The following is a 19,292-nucleotide window of genomic DNA, read 5'->3' as shown; positions in this document are numbered from 1 at the left end:
ACATTTATATTTTATAATTTATAAAACTGTCATATCTATATATAATAAGGTTGAGGAAGTGATACTGACATTAAAAAAATCTTCCTGCTGCTGTGAAGAATAATACCAATCTCAATTGTGAAGTCAAATGCTAGTATTTTTTTTTTCTTTTCTAATCTTGGATCTAATATAGAGGAGGTAGATGAAGAGCAAGCAATGCACTTTTCTTCATGATAATACCATGGCATTATTAAGCTTATTCCTTTCCCCTTTGAAAAAAAAATAGAAAGGAAAATGTTGCAAAGAATATGAACAGCTTACTGTACTTGGTCAATGTAGCATTACAATTTGTTTTTTTTTTAATCCTCCGGGAAACTGGTACCACCTGTTCAATCTGAATTCAAGTAGTTACTGTCAATTTTCTCATGGGTGAATGCTGCCTCTTTGTGGCAGAATGCCATGGAAATTGTTCTTTAAACACAAAGTTCATGAACAGCCCTTGATATTGTACAAATTCCAGGTGAAATTATGGGGAGATCCACCTATAGCAATGAAGCACATAATTGAAACATTTCTTATCCTTAAATTGTGTCTAAACTCACTAGAAAACCTTATTCAAAGATGACGAGCTCATATACACCATTTTGAGCATTTAGAATACTGATCAACTTTAGATAAGGAATCCATCATAATTGTTGAAGGTAGTTTTACACAAATTAAAAATATGAAAACTATGGAAAACTGTAGACTGAATAAATAATACTGATATGACAATTACATTATATTAAGAGAAAAGTGAATATGCAATATATTACTTACCATGCTTCACGTAGTAGATGAATACTTCAGTAAGGAAAGAGTGTATATAATTGAAATAGCATTAATAAACACATTAAGCGACACATTTAGAAAATCATACTTCCCTGAACCAACAAAGGAATAAATTACATATATAGTCACGTATGTTATACATATATTACTATATATATACTCTATATATACTATATATATACTCTATATATATACTATATATAATATATATACTATATATATACTCTATATATAATATATATATAATATATATACTATATATAATATATATAGAGTATATATATATACTTTAAAATTTTGCTAATTAGGGGAAACACATTTTGTATTAGGAATAAAGTTTAGGAACTATTTCCTAAATTGTTAATGATGGAGATTCTATCAATCACACATAGTTAAGTCTTTTGCACCTTAAGTAATCATTACTTCCATCCCTCATATTTGACATAGTTATCAAGTGTTTATTCAGAAACTATTTAAAAAATTACATGTGCTGGGATACATATGAGACTGTAACAACAGTAGCCCCATCTTACAGAGATCCTGTTTGTCATTATCATCATTGCTTACCGCCCACAGGGATAAAGACATTGTATAGAGACTTGTACAGTCCATGATTTGGTCTTCTGAGGTGCCAGTACACGTGGATCTGTACAAATGCAACTGGATTTGGTCAAACAATCGAAAATCGGCTACAATAGTAGTCAAATGAACATGTCATTTTGGTTCACTAATAAAAATACTTTCAAATATTTTCTAATAAAACCCAAAACTTGCAAACAATTCTCACTGGAATGGCCCAATCAATTGCCCTATTTTTTTAAATACATTGGGATACAATCAGCTCTGTTTTCTTAAAAGAAAATGCAGATTCAGTTGGGTGGGTTGCATTGGCTTTTAAAGATTTAGCCATTAAATTCTCCACATTTTGAATGATTGAAAATGCCTTCCTGATACCACGTCAGTTTTAGAAATGCAGATCCTAATACAGTGTGACACCTCTGCAAAATCATAGGCTAAATAGTGAAGGAAAGAGGAATGCTAAATGTGCATATAAAAATAGGTGCTACAATAAAATATTTGTATATTTCATCAATAAGTTATTTTGACTAATCAATTATGGATCATATAGCTCTGTAATTTTAATGATTTGTCCACATCTATGGTGATCCTTTACAGGATCACAATACTTTTTTTTTTAATTCAAATGTCCAGAATGCATACAAACACATCCTTTAAAAACAAAGAAAAGGAATGAGAAGGGAGGGGAGGGAAGGAGAGAAGGAGAGGGGCGGAAAAAGAGAACAAATTTCCTATTAAAGTTGGGGTGTGCTAATTTCTCCACAAAAGCCAGTTAGACCCACCCATGGCTTAAAAGGGGAGAAAGAGAGGTGGGGCAGGGGCGGGGGAGGGGGAGGAAGCAAAAGAGGAAGAGTAGAATCTATGCTCTGCCATCATCCACCATTCTTAGCACTTCCAACCACTACAAAAATGACTGCGACCTTTCACAAGTCACTCGCGCAGCAAATTGGCCTCCTTAAAGCCCTTCTCCACACCTGCCCCACACGCAAGAAGAGAAAGTGATGTGCCCAGTTTACACAAATGTTTCCCACGTGTAAATTTTAAAGGAAATTGCACACCCTTTTCGTATCTTCCACCGAAGCTGAGAAATCCCGTGCCAAGGCACTTCACCCTAAACGTTGAAACAACACAATTAATCAAATGTGTTCACTGTGTGTATCTGCTTGCTTGTTTGTTTTAAATGCAAAAGCTCCAAGGGAGTTTCTTTGCTTTTAGAACTGGCTAAATGTGGTCTGTTTTTCCAGCACTTCGAGGTAGTCCGGCTCAACGTTTAGTTTTGCTTTTAACTCCAGATATTCGTTCCGGTTGGGTTCTACAAAGACAGCACTCGGGGGGCTGTAGAGCACCGGTTCCCGTAGCCTGCTGTCCCCTGCCCCCGGGTGCAAATACTGATGGGGGCGTCTCAGGTCATAGTTGGGGGAGAAAGTGTAAGCAGCGGGGCTGCACGGGAATTTGGGATATTCCGGGAGGCTATTGCCGGCGGGGGTGGTGGAGCAGTGTTTGTCTGGTTCTAAAATGCCCCTGTAAAAGCGGTCGGCGTCCTGCACCGGCGACAGCAGGTCCTCCCGGGGCTCGATGGTGCTGACGCTGTAGGCGGGGCTCCTCAAGTGGTGGCTTTCCCGCCTCTCCTCCTCCCCGGGCTGCAGCTGCAGCTGCGGCGGGGGCTGCTGCTGTGGCTGCTGCGGTGGCGGCGGCGGCTGCTGCTGCTGCTGCAGGTGGTGGTTGCTGCTGTAGGTGACCTTGAGCTCGTGCAGGTCTTTGTAATCCTCTACGGAGTTGCCCTCTCGGGAGCGGTAGATGGGGTTTTTGCACATGTGGCCCAGTGGGTGGGGGATGTATTCATACACGTGGCCCGCGGGCGTCTTCACCTTGGGCAGCGCGGGCCCGCGGTGATGCACGTGCGCGTGTGGGTGGCCGCCCGTGCCGCCGCCGCCGCCGTACACGCTGTACTGCATGTTAAAGGAGCTCACGTCGGAGTTGTTGGTGCTGGTGTGGTCGCTCTGGTTCTTCTTCCTGCGCTTCATGACCAGCACGAAGAGCCCGGCGGCCACGAAGACGGACATGATGAAAACCAGCAGGAGGCTGAGAATTAACACAGACAAGGGCACCGACGACGCCCCTCCGCCTGCGCCCAAGCCCGCGGGGGCCCCGGTGCTATTCAACCGGACCGCAGGAGTCACAGCGCTGGTCCTCGCAGGGACCTGGATAGAGGAGGGTGTGGGCGTGGAAACTACTACATCTGAATAGTCAGGGCACAGCAGCTCTGACTTAATGGAGCGCATGTCGGTCTCAGCGAATTTTTTGGGCGCCTTACAGATCACCTCGTCCACTAGGACGCCCATTTTGAGCTGCTCCACCCACAGCTTCATGCCCACAATGTCACAGGTACAATCCCAAGGATTGTCATGCAGGTCGATTTGGATGAGTGACTTCAGCTGGTCCAAAACTCCACTCACCGGCAAGGAGGTGAAGTGGTTACTCCTCAGGTTTAGCCTGAGGAGGGTCAGGCCAGAGAAGACGCCTGAGGGCATGGCCTGCAGGAGGTTGTTATTCAAGAATAGCAGCTGGAGGTTTGGGACCGGGTCAAAAGTTCCAGACTGAATCTCGCGGATGAGATTGTACTGGAGGAAGAGATACTGCAGGCTCTGCAGGCCATAGAATAACTCCGGGCTCAGCCTCTCGATCCTGTTGCCATTCAGGTAGAGGCGCCTCAGGTTGGTGAGATCCCCGAAAGCGCGGTCCTGGATCATCGAGATGCGGTTATTCCCCAGGTGCAGGAGGTCCAGCCCCGTGGCCTCCAGGAAGTCTGTCCTGCGCACGACAGCGATGTAGTTCTCTGTCAGATACATTTTCTTGGGATTGTAGGGCTTGGGCTGCAGTTCAGCGATGCTCTCGATCTTTCGCTCCTGGCAGTTTACGTTGAGGCCCAGATCAGAGATCTGCAGGTTGCAAGTGCACGCGGTGGGACACTCCAAAGGCACCGGGGATTTGGTCTGATAGGCGATGCTGGGGCCATAGTTGCTGTAGCCCAAGTCCTTAGAGGGCTGCCGAGAGGTGGGGCGCACCCTGGGCTTGTTGGGTTGGCGAGTCCCCTTAGGGGGCTTCAAAGGGGGTTTGTAAACAGCAGAGGAAGAAGTGGCCACAGAATTCACTGACGCCGGGGTGGTGTGTAAATACCCCGTGGTGCTCAAAGGCGTCTGCGGCCTCATCTCGTAGTCAGAAATAAGTCTCCTTGGGCAAAGTTCCTGCTTGGATACCTCGTCCAAGTCCCTTCCGTGTAAGCGGAAGGGGGTCTCACAAACCACATCCCCCACCAGGGCTGAGTAGGAGATGCTGTCCAACCAATCCTTTAGAGAGATCAGCTCACAAGAACAATTCCAAGGGTTTTCCTCCAGCTGTAGCTCCACAACTTTATCCATGTGCTGCAAGAGCCCTACGTAGGGCAGAAGTTTCAGCCGGTTCCCCCGGAGGTCCAAGTGCGTTAAGGGCACAAAACGGAAAAGATTGTTGGGTAAACTGGACAAAAGATTGTCATTGAGGATAAGCACCTGCAACAAATGCAGTTTCCCAAAAGCATTGGGTTCAATGACGCTGATGTAGTTGTAATCGACCTGTAGGTACTCCAGGTTCTCCAAGCCAAGGAAGGTATCATCTCGCAGAAGTTCCAGTTTATTATTGTTCAGATGCAATCTCCTCAAACCCCGTAGCCCATGGAAAGCCCCGGTCTCAATGTCCTGGATAACATTGCTACCCAGGTGCAAAATTGAAGCCCCAGTGTAATTGACAAACTCATTGGGATAGAGACGGTTCAAAAGGTTTCCGGACAACAAGAGGTGGTAGATTGGGAAACGGGGAGGGCTAATTTCAGAGAGACTGATGATCCCCCGGTTTTCACAGCTCACAGTTAAAATGCCGTCCTTTTCCTCACAAGGACATGCATTGTCACAGATTTCCCCATAATAATCGATGGTTTCTGCACACGAAAGGACGAGAGATGTTACAGCAAACGCTAGAGTCTGCAGTATCCAGCTATGCATTTTTCTGTGAAGGTCCTGTTCCAAAGTTACTGGGGGGCAGCAAGTGTGCATTTTACCTCCTGTAAGGGAGAGAGAAAACAAGGAAACAACAGAATATGACAAAAATTTAAGGGATCAGTCAGAAAGTCTCTCTCTTTCTTAACATTTACGCTAAAACCCAAAAGGAAGAGATACAAATGACACACCTCCCCAAGTAAAACACTGACATTCTCCAGATTTTATTAAAATCTATTATACATTTTGATTTAAAGGTTGATTTCATTTTTTTTAAATGAGCACACAACAAATATGCTGCTCCTTACAAGATAAGAGCAGGTTAGATAAAGTCCCATTTTAGTTTTCTCTGCTCCCCCCCTTTTCAAAACCAATCCATAAATATACATAAAATGGCTGTCAGTTCAGTTTCATGGTTCTAATTTAAGAAAAAAGAAGCACCATTTTACAAGGTTCCCCACCTCACCTATACCCAGCCCCCACCCCCCCCCCCTTCTTTCTTTCAGAACCTCTTCAGTTAACAGTTCACCGTGAAGGTCTCTCATATTCACAGAGAGGCAAGGAGCCAAAATACTTGGGGTATTTTAAACTATCGCTAGAAATGCCACGGTGGGAACCTAAAGGATACTTTTCAGAGGCAAAAAGGCTGTAATATAATGCATCAAAGGAGCCCCAAGAAGCTCTTAAATCACCAATTGTCTCCCGGAGCTTTGAGTAAGGAGAAAAAAGGAGAGCGCATTTGCTTTGATGGTGGACTTCACTACCACGCTATTAAAGCACATCAGCGTCCTAATTGCATGCACGGTACCACTTAGCAGCGCTTCCCGGAGAGCGCCCTGCGACCACTTCTCATTGATCATGTCAGCGACGCTACCAAACCGCATCTTTAAGCCACTGAAATAGTTCTGCACGATGGATTACAAAGAACTCAGCGAAGGTATCCGCAATCTCCGAATACCTCCCGATGCCTAGAGTTTAAAAAGGACGTTCCTACCGCTTACCGGGAATCAGTAAACCAAGGATCAGCACCAAAGCCTCCCTTACCTTGGGCTCCGCGTCTATTTGCAACGGTAATAGCAAGGTTTGCACGGAACTACCACCTCGACAGCATCCCCATCTTTGGAGTTGCTTATTACATTTAATTGTTAACGCTCCCCTCTCTCTTTTTTTTTTTAATCTCAGGGAAAGGACGCCTGGGCTGATTAAGAGGCAAAATAGAAAGGTGGGAGGAAGAACTGTAAGCGACTTAGGTCAGTTGTTTAATATCCGAATTTCATCTCCCACAGGAATCAATATGACCCCCTCCCCCTTTTTTTCTTGTCGTCTTTTTGTTCCCTTGAAGCCTTCCTTCCACTTCCTACTGATCAACAGCAGCACTCTTAAAGGAAGGACATAAATGGAATGAGCGTGTGTGTGTGTGTGTGTGTGTGTGTGTGTGTATGTGTGTGTGTGCGCGCGCGCGCACGCTGCGTTAGTTAATGGGGTGGAGGACATTTGATAGAAATGCTGGACTCTAGGAACCTATGCCTTTTCTCTGGTCAACCTTGCCTTTGCCTCACTACCGAAGTCTAATATCGAATTGCAACTCCAAACTAAAGCCAAGATGTTTCCGAGACAGCGGGTTCAAGCCTGGAGACCTTGCTCCTGATCCCCAAGTCGACTCCAGCCCGCGTTATTAAACGCCCCTAAATTCACACGCACATGTATCAGTGTGCCTGCGAATCATTCACGTGTGGCCACCCAGACGTGTCGAGATGAATTGGAACCACAGTGCATAAACCTCGCAAGTATCCCCGACCTCCCAACGCAACGGTAAACGTCTCCCGGCTTAAAAGCGGCAAAAACATCCCCAGTGAAAGCAAAACGTTTACCTTGAAATTTCAGTTCTCCGCTGGATCAAATCCGCACATCCATTCAGCGAGGTTGGGTCCCCTCCCCCTCCCTCCCTGTGCTTCCCCGCCCCCATTCACCTCCCACCCCATCTGAAAGCCCATTGCAAATTCTGTCCAGCCAGTATTAAACTCCAGCGTTTACAACTTTAATTCAGTTCTAGTTACCAAGGGTCGAAGAGCTTCCTCTCAACCCACTCCCTTTCCCTTCCTCCTTGCTAGCAAAGGAGACCAAAAATTTGAGAAAATAAAGTTGAATGAGCCTGGGGAGGCTGACATTCTGACGGGGAAACGCACCTCCGATGCAAATTCGCGGGTGCGCTGAACATTCTCAGATTCTCAGATTTTTTTTTTTTTCCTGGAGGGCGGGGACGGGGGGACTATTCATTTTCTCCCAAAGAATTTAGATACTGGATCACCGCCCTGTACGTCCCTGCAGTAAGCAGCATGGAGCCTCTCGGGCTGGAGCCCAGCACCCAGGCCGCACCGGAGGCTCCGGGCACAGCTGCTCAAGCGGCCGCCCAGGCAGAAGCACCCGGAGTTCCAGGACGCGAGGCTCCCCCTCCCCCACCCCGCCCCAAAGAGAAGGAAGGGAAAACGGAGGAAGAAGGGGAGGGAGGAGAGGGAAGGAAAACCACCCCGCCACATAGATACACACACACACACACACACACACACACACACACACACACACACACACACCACACACACACCTCTTTTGCAAAGTAAACGATAGACTTACCCAGTCTCACATCTCCAAGGCCCAGTCATCATAGCCACCCTTTAAAAACACACACATACACAAAAACCCTCTTTGGGGTATGCACTGGGTTTCTCAAGCCCAGGCAGGGCGAGGAGACGGCGAGCAGCGCGGTCCCAGAGGCTGGAGGAAAGAGGCGCCCGGACGCCTCCAGCCTGGGGCCGCCGCCGCGGTGGCGACCGCGGGTTCCGGGGCTCCCCAAACGGCTCTCCCCGGTGCTCTCCGCGGTAGTCGGAGCGGGCAGCAGGATTGGGGGGTGGAGAGCGGGGGGCGTTCTGCAGCGGCGGGATAGGAAGGCAGCGGGAGGGGGCGGCGGAGGTCCGGCTGGAGAGGCGCCTCGCGGTAGGGGCCGGGAGCCGGAGCCGGGCGGGGCGGGGAGGGGGAGCTGCTGGGAGGGGAGGCACGGAGCGGGAGGAGGGGGACGCGGAGAAGACTGCCTGGCACCGCCGGCCCCGCCAACGTGACGGTCAGCCCCGCCGAGCGCTCGCACCCGCTCACACTCATGATCACTCGCACACTCGCTCCAATACGTGTTAAGGCGCGATCGCGGGGTCCCTGGCAGCCTTCGCTGCACCCTCCCCCCCCCCACAGGGGTACTCACAGTTCCCATCTGCATAGGGGACAACTTTCTCCGACCCAGCTGTGGCCGCCGCCCCCTCCAGCCTCCTCCGGCTCCTCGCACCCTCCGGCCTGGGTTCGCGCCGGCCGGCCCTCCCCTCCCCCCTCGGCTCTCCTCCTCGCCGTCTTCACCACATTCCCCCCTGGTCAGTGGCGCACGCCGGGGGACGAGCCAGAGGGAGCGGGTCGCGGGGGTGTGCATGCATCTCCCGCCTTCTTCTTGCAGCGCACACTGTACATGGTAGTGAGGGGGCGAGCGAAGGTGGCACCGGCCCCTCGGCTGCTCCAGCGAAGGCGGCGGCTGCAGCTCCTGCGCTGTCCTCCGCCCCCAGCGCAGCGGCGACCACCGCGCTGGGATCCCGCCGACGCTGTCTCCGCGCCGAGCCCGCCGCCGCTGCGGCCCCTAATTAGTATTTAAGAGGCTCTTGCATCCCTTTGGCAGTTTCATCCTCACGGTGTTTGCAGGGTTTTTTTCTGTATCCCTTCCCCAGATGCGGCGCACAATCGTCATTAGTTGGAACTCTCTATCACCGACATCCTTTGGGGTTTCTGGGGGAAGGTGGGGGCGGGCAGCAACCGCGTCGTTCTATGCCTGTGGCTTGTCCTGGCAGCCCGGTGGCTCTAAAAAAAACTCCGAGAAAGTCGCGTCTTCCTCCCGGGCGCCGAGGAGGTGGCAACGCGGTAAGCAACGCCGGGTCTCTGAGACAGCTGCTCCGGAGCGGGTGCAGGGCCCAGTCCAGTGCACTTGTTTATTGTCGCGCCTCTGGTGCGAGCCAAGCTGCAGCAGACATGATGGGCCCGGGGCGAAGCGGGCGCTCGGTGGCCGATAGATGGCAGCCGAGGGCGAAGGCGTCCCTGAGCTAGGGCGGCGCAACCGGGGCCCCCTTGGATGTCACATTCGTAGGACGAGAGAGAAGTCTTGGACCATGTGCGTAATACGAGCGTGGGACTGTGCAATTCTCGGATTGGGAAAGGGAGGAGTGGAAATAACCCCGGCAGTGCCAGGCTTGCTGGTGGTCAGGAACAGATGATTGCAGCCCTGTGCTGATCGCCTGCCTTCCTCCTGCCATTCAGAGTGCTGCTGTCTCGTGTACTTACTGTTAAGGATCCTGGAAAAGGGAGTGGTTCCTCCTAGCTGCAAACAAGGGCGCTACTTTTCTTTTATCTTTAATAGAATTACGTTTTATAGGTGTGTCTAGGCAACACAAGGGAATGTGAAAGACTTTCAGAGGGAATGTTTGTGAATACATCTGGTGTGTACTAAAAAGCTGGAAAACCCCTAAGTAAATGCAATATCGATAGAAAGCGAGTTTCTTGAAGAGTCATCTGCTAAACTCCACTAGAGTCATCTCTACAGTAAGTATTCTTGGGTCTTTCCATGAAACCAGACACTTCCATCCCCAAAAAGGGGTCTTTACATTCATAAGACATGTTTTCAATATTTGTAATATTAGACCTGCCGTTCATCCCAGGTATAAGAGAAAAGTTGATCATAGTAAGTGACCCAGTGCAGGCTGAGTGCACATGTGCCTGTTCCTTTGATAACTATGTAGTTAGTTTCTCCATGTAAATATATTTTACCCACTTTATTTTGCAATTAATTACGTCTTAATTATTATTGATATTGTTTTATTCTTAGTAATATTTGGGATAATACTGTGTTATAATCTGGTTAATCATATGTTTAATATTGATATAGAGTCTGATAATATGTCTGTTCTGAGACGTATATATATCTCAGGTGATGAACATTGCAGTCTCCTGAGGTATTGCAATCTTTTTTGAACTTTCCCTTGCATATGTTGTGTGAATATATATATTTTTACTTTATACCATAAATACTTTATTTGGAAACAATTTTGTTTAAGTGTGGGTTATATTCAAGGGAGACGAAGGAAAGAAGTAATATGTAATTTCAGACGATAAAAACAAAATCTTGCAATGAACGTTTCATTAAATTTGGAAACATTTGACCTAGGAATGATAGCCACTAGCTATAGATACATTGCATCAACAAATATAACTTACACTTCATCCACAAAAGGCTTATTTCTGTATTTTTTATTCAGTCATTAACTTTTAACATTATATAAACATTTTAGAAAATTTATTTTAAGTTTAAAATTACTTCTATATTTTCAAAATGAAAATGTAATATTTAAATTTAAAATTATATAGGAATTACAGCCAGAAGCCTTTGGAATATAAATATTGAGTCTTATCAGAAACATAATTTTCAATATCGATTAACTTTGTAGAAGTTCTTAAAGGTCCTAAATTGTCTTAATCGATTATTGATTTTTTCAAAATAGCTGAAATAAAGCTGTTATATTTTATCACTGTTCTAAATCTCTATAATTTCATTCAATAGCAAAGTTTAATTCATGGTTTTGTATTATTTTTATTTTAAATATTTATTGTTCTAATTAAAGTAAATATTATTCAACTAAGAAGTATTAAATATGTTTGGAATTAGTTTAGGTTACAGTTTTGTTAGAAACACTTATGCTAATAATCTAGTTTACCTCTTGTGGTTCAAATAAGTAAATGATGAAAACTTTCTGCCATTAACAACATTAAGGATGGTCCCAGAAGCCACCATTACCTTTTGCCACTAGGTGTCTCTATAAGATGCTCTGCAAGAGAATGAAATTTTAGAAAATACTGTGACATGAACAGTTCAGAACAGAAAAACACAAGACGGAAAACATCATAGATATAAGGAAAAGCCTCAGTTATTAATCTGTTTCTTTATTTGCATTGAATGTTGACTATTGCTTAGAAAATATATGTGAATTACATAAGAGTGATCAAATATGAGCCAAAACTTTTACCCACATGAACAAATGTATCTATGTTTTAGTCTATACTAAGCAATACATGGTCATATGTGTATACATGCTTTCAGACAGCACTCAGATGCATGCACTTAATTACATAGATACATTTGGCCATTGTAAAATTAAATGATTGATCAAATATATCTCTCCAGAATTAAGTCTATTAATATTAAACATTATTTGATGGAGTTGGATGTGAAAGTCACATTTGTCCAAATGTTTGCAAATATTTTTTTCATATTAGAATTATCTATTGAGAGGGTATCATCATAAATGTATATCATGTAGGGAAATATATTTAGAAATATATTTGGGAAATATATTTGACATTTATATGGGAAATATAATTGTCATTACCAATTATGGCCATAATTTGATACCTGCAAATTTAAATTTAAATTGAAAACATAAGTAGCATACTTGCCACTTAAAATTGACCATATATTTTTGTAAATTTATATTTATTAGTTTCTAGAATTATTATTTTAGTGCTTTATGAACACAGGAGGGATTCTTATATTAAGTACATTTTTTAAGATAATTCTTATCACATTTGCATATCACTGTGTGTTATCATTAGAATTTTAAAATGCTTAGTCAAGAATTATGGTGCTTTAAGAAACAACCTAATGAGGATTATAAACAAGGAAATTCTTTATTAATCATTTCATGACTTCATAAGTGTTGATCAACATCTAAAGCCAGTAGAGCTTGCAATTTTTTTGTTGTTGTTGTTGTTAGCCTAACTGGTGAGTTAAGATTATGGAATTCTAATGCTAAGTTTGTATTCCTCCATAGTAATGGCTAAGAAGTCTGTTCAACTCAATTTAATAAATGACACATTTTTCAAGTCTAAGTTAAAGGGCATATGTCTTTAAAGTTTTTGAAATTGAAATTAAATATATATCACATTCATATATATAATTATATATAATATATGTTATATGTATATCACATATCTAAAAGGAGAAAATAAAAGTTTCTCCTGGAGGAAAATAATGAGTCACCATTTATGATTGTGTCTCTATGAAATTGCTAAATTAAATAACTATACAGCATTTGTCTTTGACATTTTGTCTAATACATTTAAAATTAAAAACAAACATCATGCAGTTATATTTATCAAATTAAAAATAGCCAGCAAATCTAATTTTGCTGAAATTATTTATTCACTTACAGACTTAATTATTCACAGCCTTAGAAATAGACTCTCAGAGGCATTACAAAAGAATATACAAAAAATAGCCAATTTTCTTCCTTGCCTCATGCAGTTCCTTGCACGTACACTCGGATATTTTTTGATATAATTACATATGAAAATATCCTTTTTGGATAACCAATTGGAAATATCTACAAAAATATATCTTTGGAACACTACTTTTTCAGAAAGTAGCCTTCAGGTGTGCCAAAGTAAGATATATAAAACACTATGTCAGAAGATATGTAACAGATGCTTGCATTTGAAAATGAGTAAGAACAAGTTAAATGTCTGACTCACGAAAAGTCATACACATCCTTCTATACCTTAGAATACTCTTCTACTTTAAACAACAGTTTGTATAGGAATACTGTTTTGCCATTTTTAGGAGTATATATGACATTACCTATAATTTGTGAGAGGCAGACTTTTTTTCTGGAAAGAAATTAATACACACAAATCTAATAATAGTGGTTACCTTTTGGAAGAAGACTGGTGTCTTAAATAGAGAGGGAATTTATTTTTCATCGTGTGCTTTTTTTTTTTACTATTTTTGTTTCTTACTGTTTTTGTTTCTACTACAGTTTGTTCAATTTTGCATACACATCCCCAATAAAAATTTATAAAAATGTGCACTTGAAAAATAAGAATATTTGGAGGGGAGATTTAAGAGCTTAGGAAGAGTTCAAGGCGATTTCCTTAAATTCATCTCTATCCCATAGTTCTCAAATGGTTTTATTTTTCAGGACACATTATTATCACTGGAGACACTGAATACATTTCTAAATATGAGTGTCAATTAATTAGTTACAATAATTTCTCAGCATTACTCATATATGACATTCAATTCTAGCTACCAGTATCAGCTAATAGAATGGTAATTAATAGAAGCTAGCTTTGTTATCTTCACACTATTCAGAACCATGCTGTGTACTGGGAACATCAGTTTTATTTGATACTCTGGTGAGTGAAGAGGAAGATCAAAATGGCTCTGTAGAGAAGATAAGTAATTGCACTTGAAGTTGTCAGCAGCTGTTCTTTACTGTTTGCTGAAGAAAAGTGAGTGTGTAGTTGTGACATTTTAAATATACAAACTATCATCAGACCCTGTTAGAACAAAGGCTACTGCCATCTGGCTTATACTAGCATTGAAATGCACACATTCCACTGGAAATGAAGTAGTTTCATAATGTAATCAGATTAGCTTTTCTATGTAACTCTCTATTAGTGCTATGATTTGTCTCTTGGGACCCATTGGTCCTTGGTTCTCACACATCTCTAGTCATTTTTAGAAAATAAGTCTAAACAGGCATTATGTTATGCCTGTGTTTTCTGGGTTATTTCTGTTGGTTTTTTTTTTTTTCAGAGAAAAACAATTAATTATCCTAAAACACAGTTAAATTACAACAATTTCAGAAGAACCATTGCTAATGAAAAATATCTAAATTGATTGTAGTACATTCAACTTTGCCAACTGGAATCCTTCATTCATCAGAAGACTCATAATCTCTTTATCCCCTCAAAATGAATCAGCCTTTTTCCCAACTCCAACGCTTTGGTTTCCACTGCCCTTTTATCTATCAGACTTTTCATTTTTCTTTTACCTACTGTTCTAGAGAATTCTGTGTAAGTCCTTTCTCCATCTGAAAAAATCTTACTTATTCTTTCTAACAATGAAGACTGCTCATCTAAACATTCCCTTGCAGTATCAAGCACTTGATCTGCACAATGCTCTATTTCTTGCTTAATGTGTTATTTTCTCCCAGACTACATTATCATTCCTTATTTTGAAAACTGTATATGGTATCCCTTCAATAGCAAGAAAAATGAGCTCCAGAAATCTCTTTGTATACACAAAATACTTGTTCATTTATGAATTTATTAATTGAACAAATATTTATTTAGCACCTAAAATGTGCTAGATCCTGTCTCTTGTATTTGAGATGAAAATAGTTGATTCATATCAGAATGCTTACAGAGATGTTTGACTTTTTGTAGATTATCTATTTTCTCTATCAAAAGTCTCTATCAAAATTAATGAACTACAATTTATGCAATAAAATTATATTGTATAAATTGTATTCTTGAATAATATTTATAGTGGCATATGTGCACCAAGCATCTACAAGAGGCTGTTCAATAGAATTTTCTGCGATAATGGAAATTAACTGTATCTGTGCAATCCAATATGATAGCCGTTGGCAACATAAGGCTACTGAGCAATCGAAATACGAATGATACGTTTCTGTAGGAGGTAGCTTAAAAAAATGAAATGTGGATGATATGGCAAAGGAACTAAAATTTTATTTGTTATTTAAATTTGATTGATTTAAATTTAAATAGCCGCCTGTGGCTAGTGGCTACCATATTGGACAGTGCAGGTCTAGAATATAAATTCCCAGAGGATTGAAACTGTGTTTCTTGTTCAATTTCTGGGATACCTTGGAAATTCAATCAATATGAACAGCTGCACTCATAAGTAATGATGGTGATTATGACACCCTCAATAAATAAGGACAATTATGATTCACATTTGGCAAGAGGCCTGATTTGCATTCTGTTTAGGGTCTCTATTCAATTCTTTCGAATTGCACTCAATTGAAGGCCTCTACTATTCTTTTAAAGATTTCAAGGAACTTTACAAGCACTTCAAAATTCTTCATTACACCCTTATTATACCTCTATAAAGAAAGAAAGGTAGATTATTTTAAATCAATAGAATTTTATTAGAAGATAAGTGCCTTTTTATGCATGGCAAAGTACTCTCTAAAGTACTTTTCTCTAGATCACACAGTGGGATGTTAGTAGAACTGGAAAAGAAAATACTAAATCAGTATTTTGCTTCAGGAATTATCTAGGATAAGTTTTGTGTGCAAAAAAAGACTTTAAAAAAACTGCACTTGAATGTTTGTGTTCCATCTATTTTAATACGAAAACATGATTTTAAAGTTTAGTGGCTTTTTGTACAATTGGAGTGGGCAGAGTTTGAACAGCAAATTATAATTAACTAATTTATAGAATGCTAATATGATCTCTAATTTCCATGAAAAGCTCAATAAACCTCAGTTTTAATAAAATGACATTTATAAATCTGATACAAAGACATAATGTCTTGATAATAAGTCCCATTCAGAAGTTATAATTTTTAAGGTTAGATTTTGTTTTTCATCAATCTATCTAAAGTATTAGTTATATTAGTGGCCTTTATTTCCAACAATATGCTTCTTCCATTGACAAAACCAATATAACTTCAAAGGAATTACACATTGCTGAAAGGCTTAAGTCCAAAATAATTAGGAAACCACCAGATCTCGCCATCAGTAAAGTGTTTCTTGAAGACCTTGAATTCATTCTTGGTTCTGGCTTCATATCATTTGCGCCTCTGCATTAATGAAAACATTTCCTCTGGGTAGATGACAAAGTTAATGTGCTATGTCTTCAATTGACTATATAACTATCACACTGGTTAATCAAATAATAAATATTAAAATGGAAACTCCTTGGAAAATATAATATAATTATTAATCTGGTCCAGGCATGGTGGCTCACTCCTCTAAACCCAGCACTTTGGGAGGTCAAGGTGGGAGGATTTCTTGAGGCCAGGAGTTCAAGAACAGCTTGGGCAACATAGCAAGACCCCATCTGTAGAAAAATAAAAATAAAAGTAGTTGAGTGTGGTGGTGTGCACCTGTAGTTTTAGCTTTTCAGGAGGCTGAAGTAGGAGGATGCCTTGAGTCCAAGAGTTTTAGGTTGCAGTGAGGTATGATCTGGCATGGGAGAGAGAATGAGAGAATGAGATCCTATCTTTCAAAAAGAGTTTTTTTAAAAAATAATTATTATTAATCTTAACTTACAGATTTTAAGTAATTCTTTTTTTTTTTTTTTTTTTTTTTGAGATGGAGTCTTGCTCTGTTGCCCAGGCTGCAGGGCAGTGTCCTGATCTTGGCTCACTGTAACGTAACGTTCTCCTCCCGGGTTCGAGCAATTCTCCTGCCTCAGCCTCCCGAATGGCTGAGACTGCAAGCACGTGCCACCATGCCCGGCTAATTTTTTTTTTTTTTTTTTGTATTTTTAGTAGAGATGGGGTTTCACTGTGTTAGCCAGGATGGTCTCGATCTCCTGACCTTGCAATCCACCTGCCTCGGCCTCCCAAAATGTTGGGATTACAGACATGAGCCACCGTGCCCAGCCCATTTTATTCTACTAGTTATCTTTAGTTAGACAAATATTGGTAATTGGATGGTAAATTCATGAAAAGTTACCTCTGAAAAACACACCTGTGCCAGCTCAGTTTTTGTTTAATATTAGATGATGCATTTTTATTCTGTGATTAAAAATAGTCCATCAATCTAATGAAGATTTTTATAGTGACACTGAATTTATAGTTATTCTAATATAGCATGCTATGATATATGCTGCAATTTTAATTGATTATTATAATTTGTAATGAACAAATAACCAATTTTGATTTAAATCACCAGTATGAGATGCATGATTCATTCTAAAATCAATCTAGGTCTTCAACTGCTTTATTATATGAGTAGTGACTGTTATACAGACTTTAACCAATTACACTACCACTTATTCATGATATGTAAGAATTTTCATATTTAAAAATATTTCACTATAGCATAGATATGGTAGCATTTAGTAGTAATGTATTACATAGAGAAAGGCAGGCTTAAATTCATTTGTCCCTCATAATAGGAATCCATTTGACTGGATTTTTTGATATGTAATGTGATGATTTTTTTATCATTTCTGAGATGAAGTCTTGCTCTGTCCCCCAGGCTGGAGTGCAGTGGTGTGATCTCGGCTCACTGCAACCTCCTCCTCCTGGGTTCAAGCAATTCTCCTGTCTCAGCCTCTCGAGTAGCTGGGATTACAGGCATGTGACACCACGCCCGGGTAATTTTTGTATTTTTAGTATATACGGGGTTTCACCATGTTGGCCATGCTAGTCTCGAACTCCTGACCTCGTGATCCTCCCGCCTGGGCCTCCCAAAGTGCTGGGATTATAGGCGTGAGCAACCGTGCCCAGCATAATGTGACTTTCCTCAGCTATGGTTAACACAAGCATTGACAGGCAATGCACATTTTATTTATAATTCAAAGTCAAAGGTAAATAAAATGTACACATACATACACAGAGTCATTTACTATTACCAGACATTTTATGTAGATTGTCTCATATTTTCATTTAATTGTTATAATGACTTCATGAGGTGTTATTATTACTTACAGATGAAATGCTGAGTTTCAAGGTAGTTGGTGATATTCCATATTGCACACAAACAGTAGATAGCAGACTATGCTATGAATTACACAAACTCTCAGGGTCTATTTGCCTTACCTATGTTAGTTCAAATTAATACCTTTGAACTTTGTTCTCAGTTTAAACAAAAAAAAGATACATTGATTTTCAGTAATTAGTCTCCATAGGGATACTTTCTAAGTGATTCATCATTTCTATCATGTCAGATATATTTTGAGAAATGAAACAGTGAAAATATATTTCAAAATATTAATATATACTATTGCTCTTTTAATTATTACAATAATAAATTAGATCTTAAACTGATCATGAAATATATTTATAAATAGGCTGTGGAATATCAAGGATATTATTAACTACCAGAAATTATTGTTAGAGTAATTCAAATATATAGGGTTAATAAAACAATACTTGCTTGTATACATAGAGTATGCTTTTTCCTTAAGTGGAAAATGTCTCTACTATGACATATGTTTCTTGTCTTTCAGTTTTTGACTATTAACAATTTTATATTTAATAACCCAAATGCTAAAACAAGCATTATACATCTCCTAAAATATCAATAGCAAAATGCAAATATGTATGGTTTATTTGAAGGGGAATTCCTTTCATGATTAAGTTTAGGGACATAACCTCATAGTCCTTTCTAACATAAATATGTTATGTAAATAATTTTAAATTGAAAATTTTGTGACATATTTTCTATTTTTTTCAAAGGCATACATGTGTTAAGATAATCCCATAATTAAGTTTCTCAATAATCAAAAAAAAACTTATGGTAATATTAATCACAAATGACTAATAAACCCTATAAATAGCTAAATTTTACTCTTTACTTTTAAACATCTGACAATCTTCTTGAGCATTGATGTCATGTAGTCCAATTTTGTTATGAATATTAGGCATGAATCTCCATAAAACTCAAAAAAATTGAGTGTTGGTGCATATCAGTATTTCCTCAATAAAAGCATAATCATATATGAAAATATTTGACATAATCATGAATCTCCAAATACTGAAAGTTTGTAAATATTAGGTTCATCACTGACTATCACCTCATCTATTTATATCCATGTTGAAATAAATACATGTGTAGTAAAAGAAAATACAAGTATCTCTCCACGTTAGCAATTCATGACGTTTCTGACCACCTTCTCCTAATATGCACTCAGAGAGCTGCAGGGGCACTGGAGACTGCATCTTGGAGCTCTTCCAGAAACTCTGAGTCAAAGAGCAATGTCTGCATTCACAAAGAAGCATTCACAGCTGTCAGAAGTTAAATGTCCATGAGA

At 40.6% G+C, this 19,292-nt stretch overlaps 1 protein-coding gene and 2 long non-coding RNA genes across 6 annotated transcripts in view; 2 read left to right on the top strand and 1 right to left on the bottom strand.

The window, feature by feature from the left end:
- Window positions 1-1,247: 1,247 nt before the first annotated feature.
- Window positions 1,248-9,479, bottom strand: SLITRK5 (SLIT and NTRK like family member 5). 3 transcript variants are annotated; one of them, XM_019039964.3, is made up of 2 exons: window positions 8,671-9,479; window positions 1,248-5,485 (listed from the first exon to the last, which is right to left on the bottom strand). In XM_019039964.3, exon 2 carries the CDS (start codon window positions 5,475-5,477, stop codon window positions 2,601-2,603), a length of 2,877 nt encoding a protein of 958 aa, XP_018895509.1. In that variant the 5' UTR covers window positions 5,478-5,485; window positions 8,671-9,479; the 3' UTR covers window positions 1,248-2,600. The 3 variants fall into 3 exon arrangements, with proteins under 3 accessions (XP_018895509.1, XP_004054686.1, XP_055215542.1); XM_004054638.4 differs by lacking the exon at window positions 8,671-9,479 and adding an exon at window positions 8,052-8,138; XM_055359567.2 differs by lacking the exon at window positions 8,671-9,479 and adding an exon at window positions 7,292-7,354.
- Window positions 5,936-7,593, top strand: LOC129526133 (uncharacterized). Its single transcript, XR_008670739.2, has 2 exons — window positions 5,936-6,490; window positions 6,603-7,593. It is a non-coding gene; the product is annotated as an uncharacterized lncRNA (long non-coding RNA).
- A 144-nt stretch (window positions 9,480-9,623) lies between the features above and the next one.
- The window catches only part of LOC129526132 (uncharacterized), an 87,278-nt gene continuing 77,609 nt past the window's right edge, over window positions 9,624-19,292 (top strand). For both annotated transcript variants that reach the window (XR_008670738.2, XR_008670737.2), the window contains exon 1: window positions 9,624-10,043. This is a non-coding gene — a long non-coding RNA (uncharacterized lncRNA). The remainder of the gene's footprint in view (window positions 10,044-19,292) is intronic.

The sequence above is a fragment of the Gorilla gorilla genome, chromosome 14 (genome assembly GCF_029281585.2).
Source record: "Gorilla gorilla gorilla isolate KB3781 chromosome 14, NHGRI_mGorGor1-v2.1_pri, whole genome shotgun sequence".
Classification (NCBI taxonomy): Eukaryota; Metazoa; Chordata; class Mammalia; order Primates; family Hominidae; genus Gorilla; species Gorilla gorilla.
The sequence above is the reverse complement of the archived record's forward strand: the minus strand, read 5'-3'. Positions and strand labels throughout refer to the sequence as shown.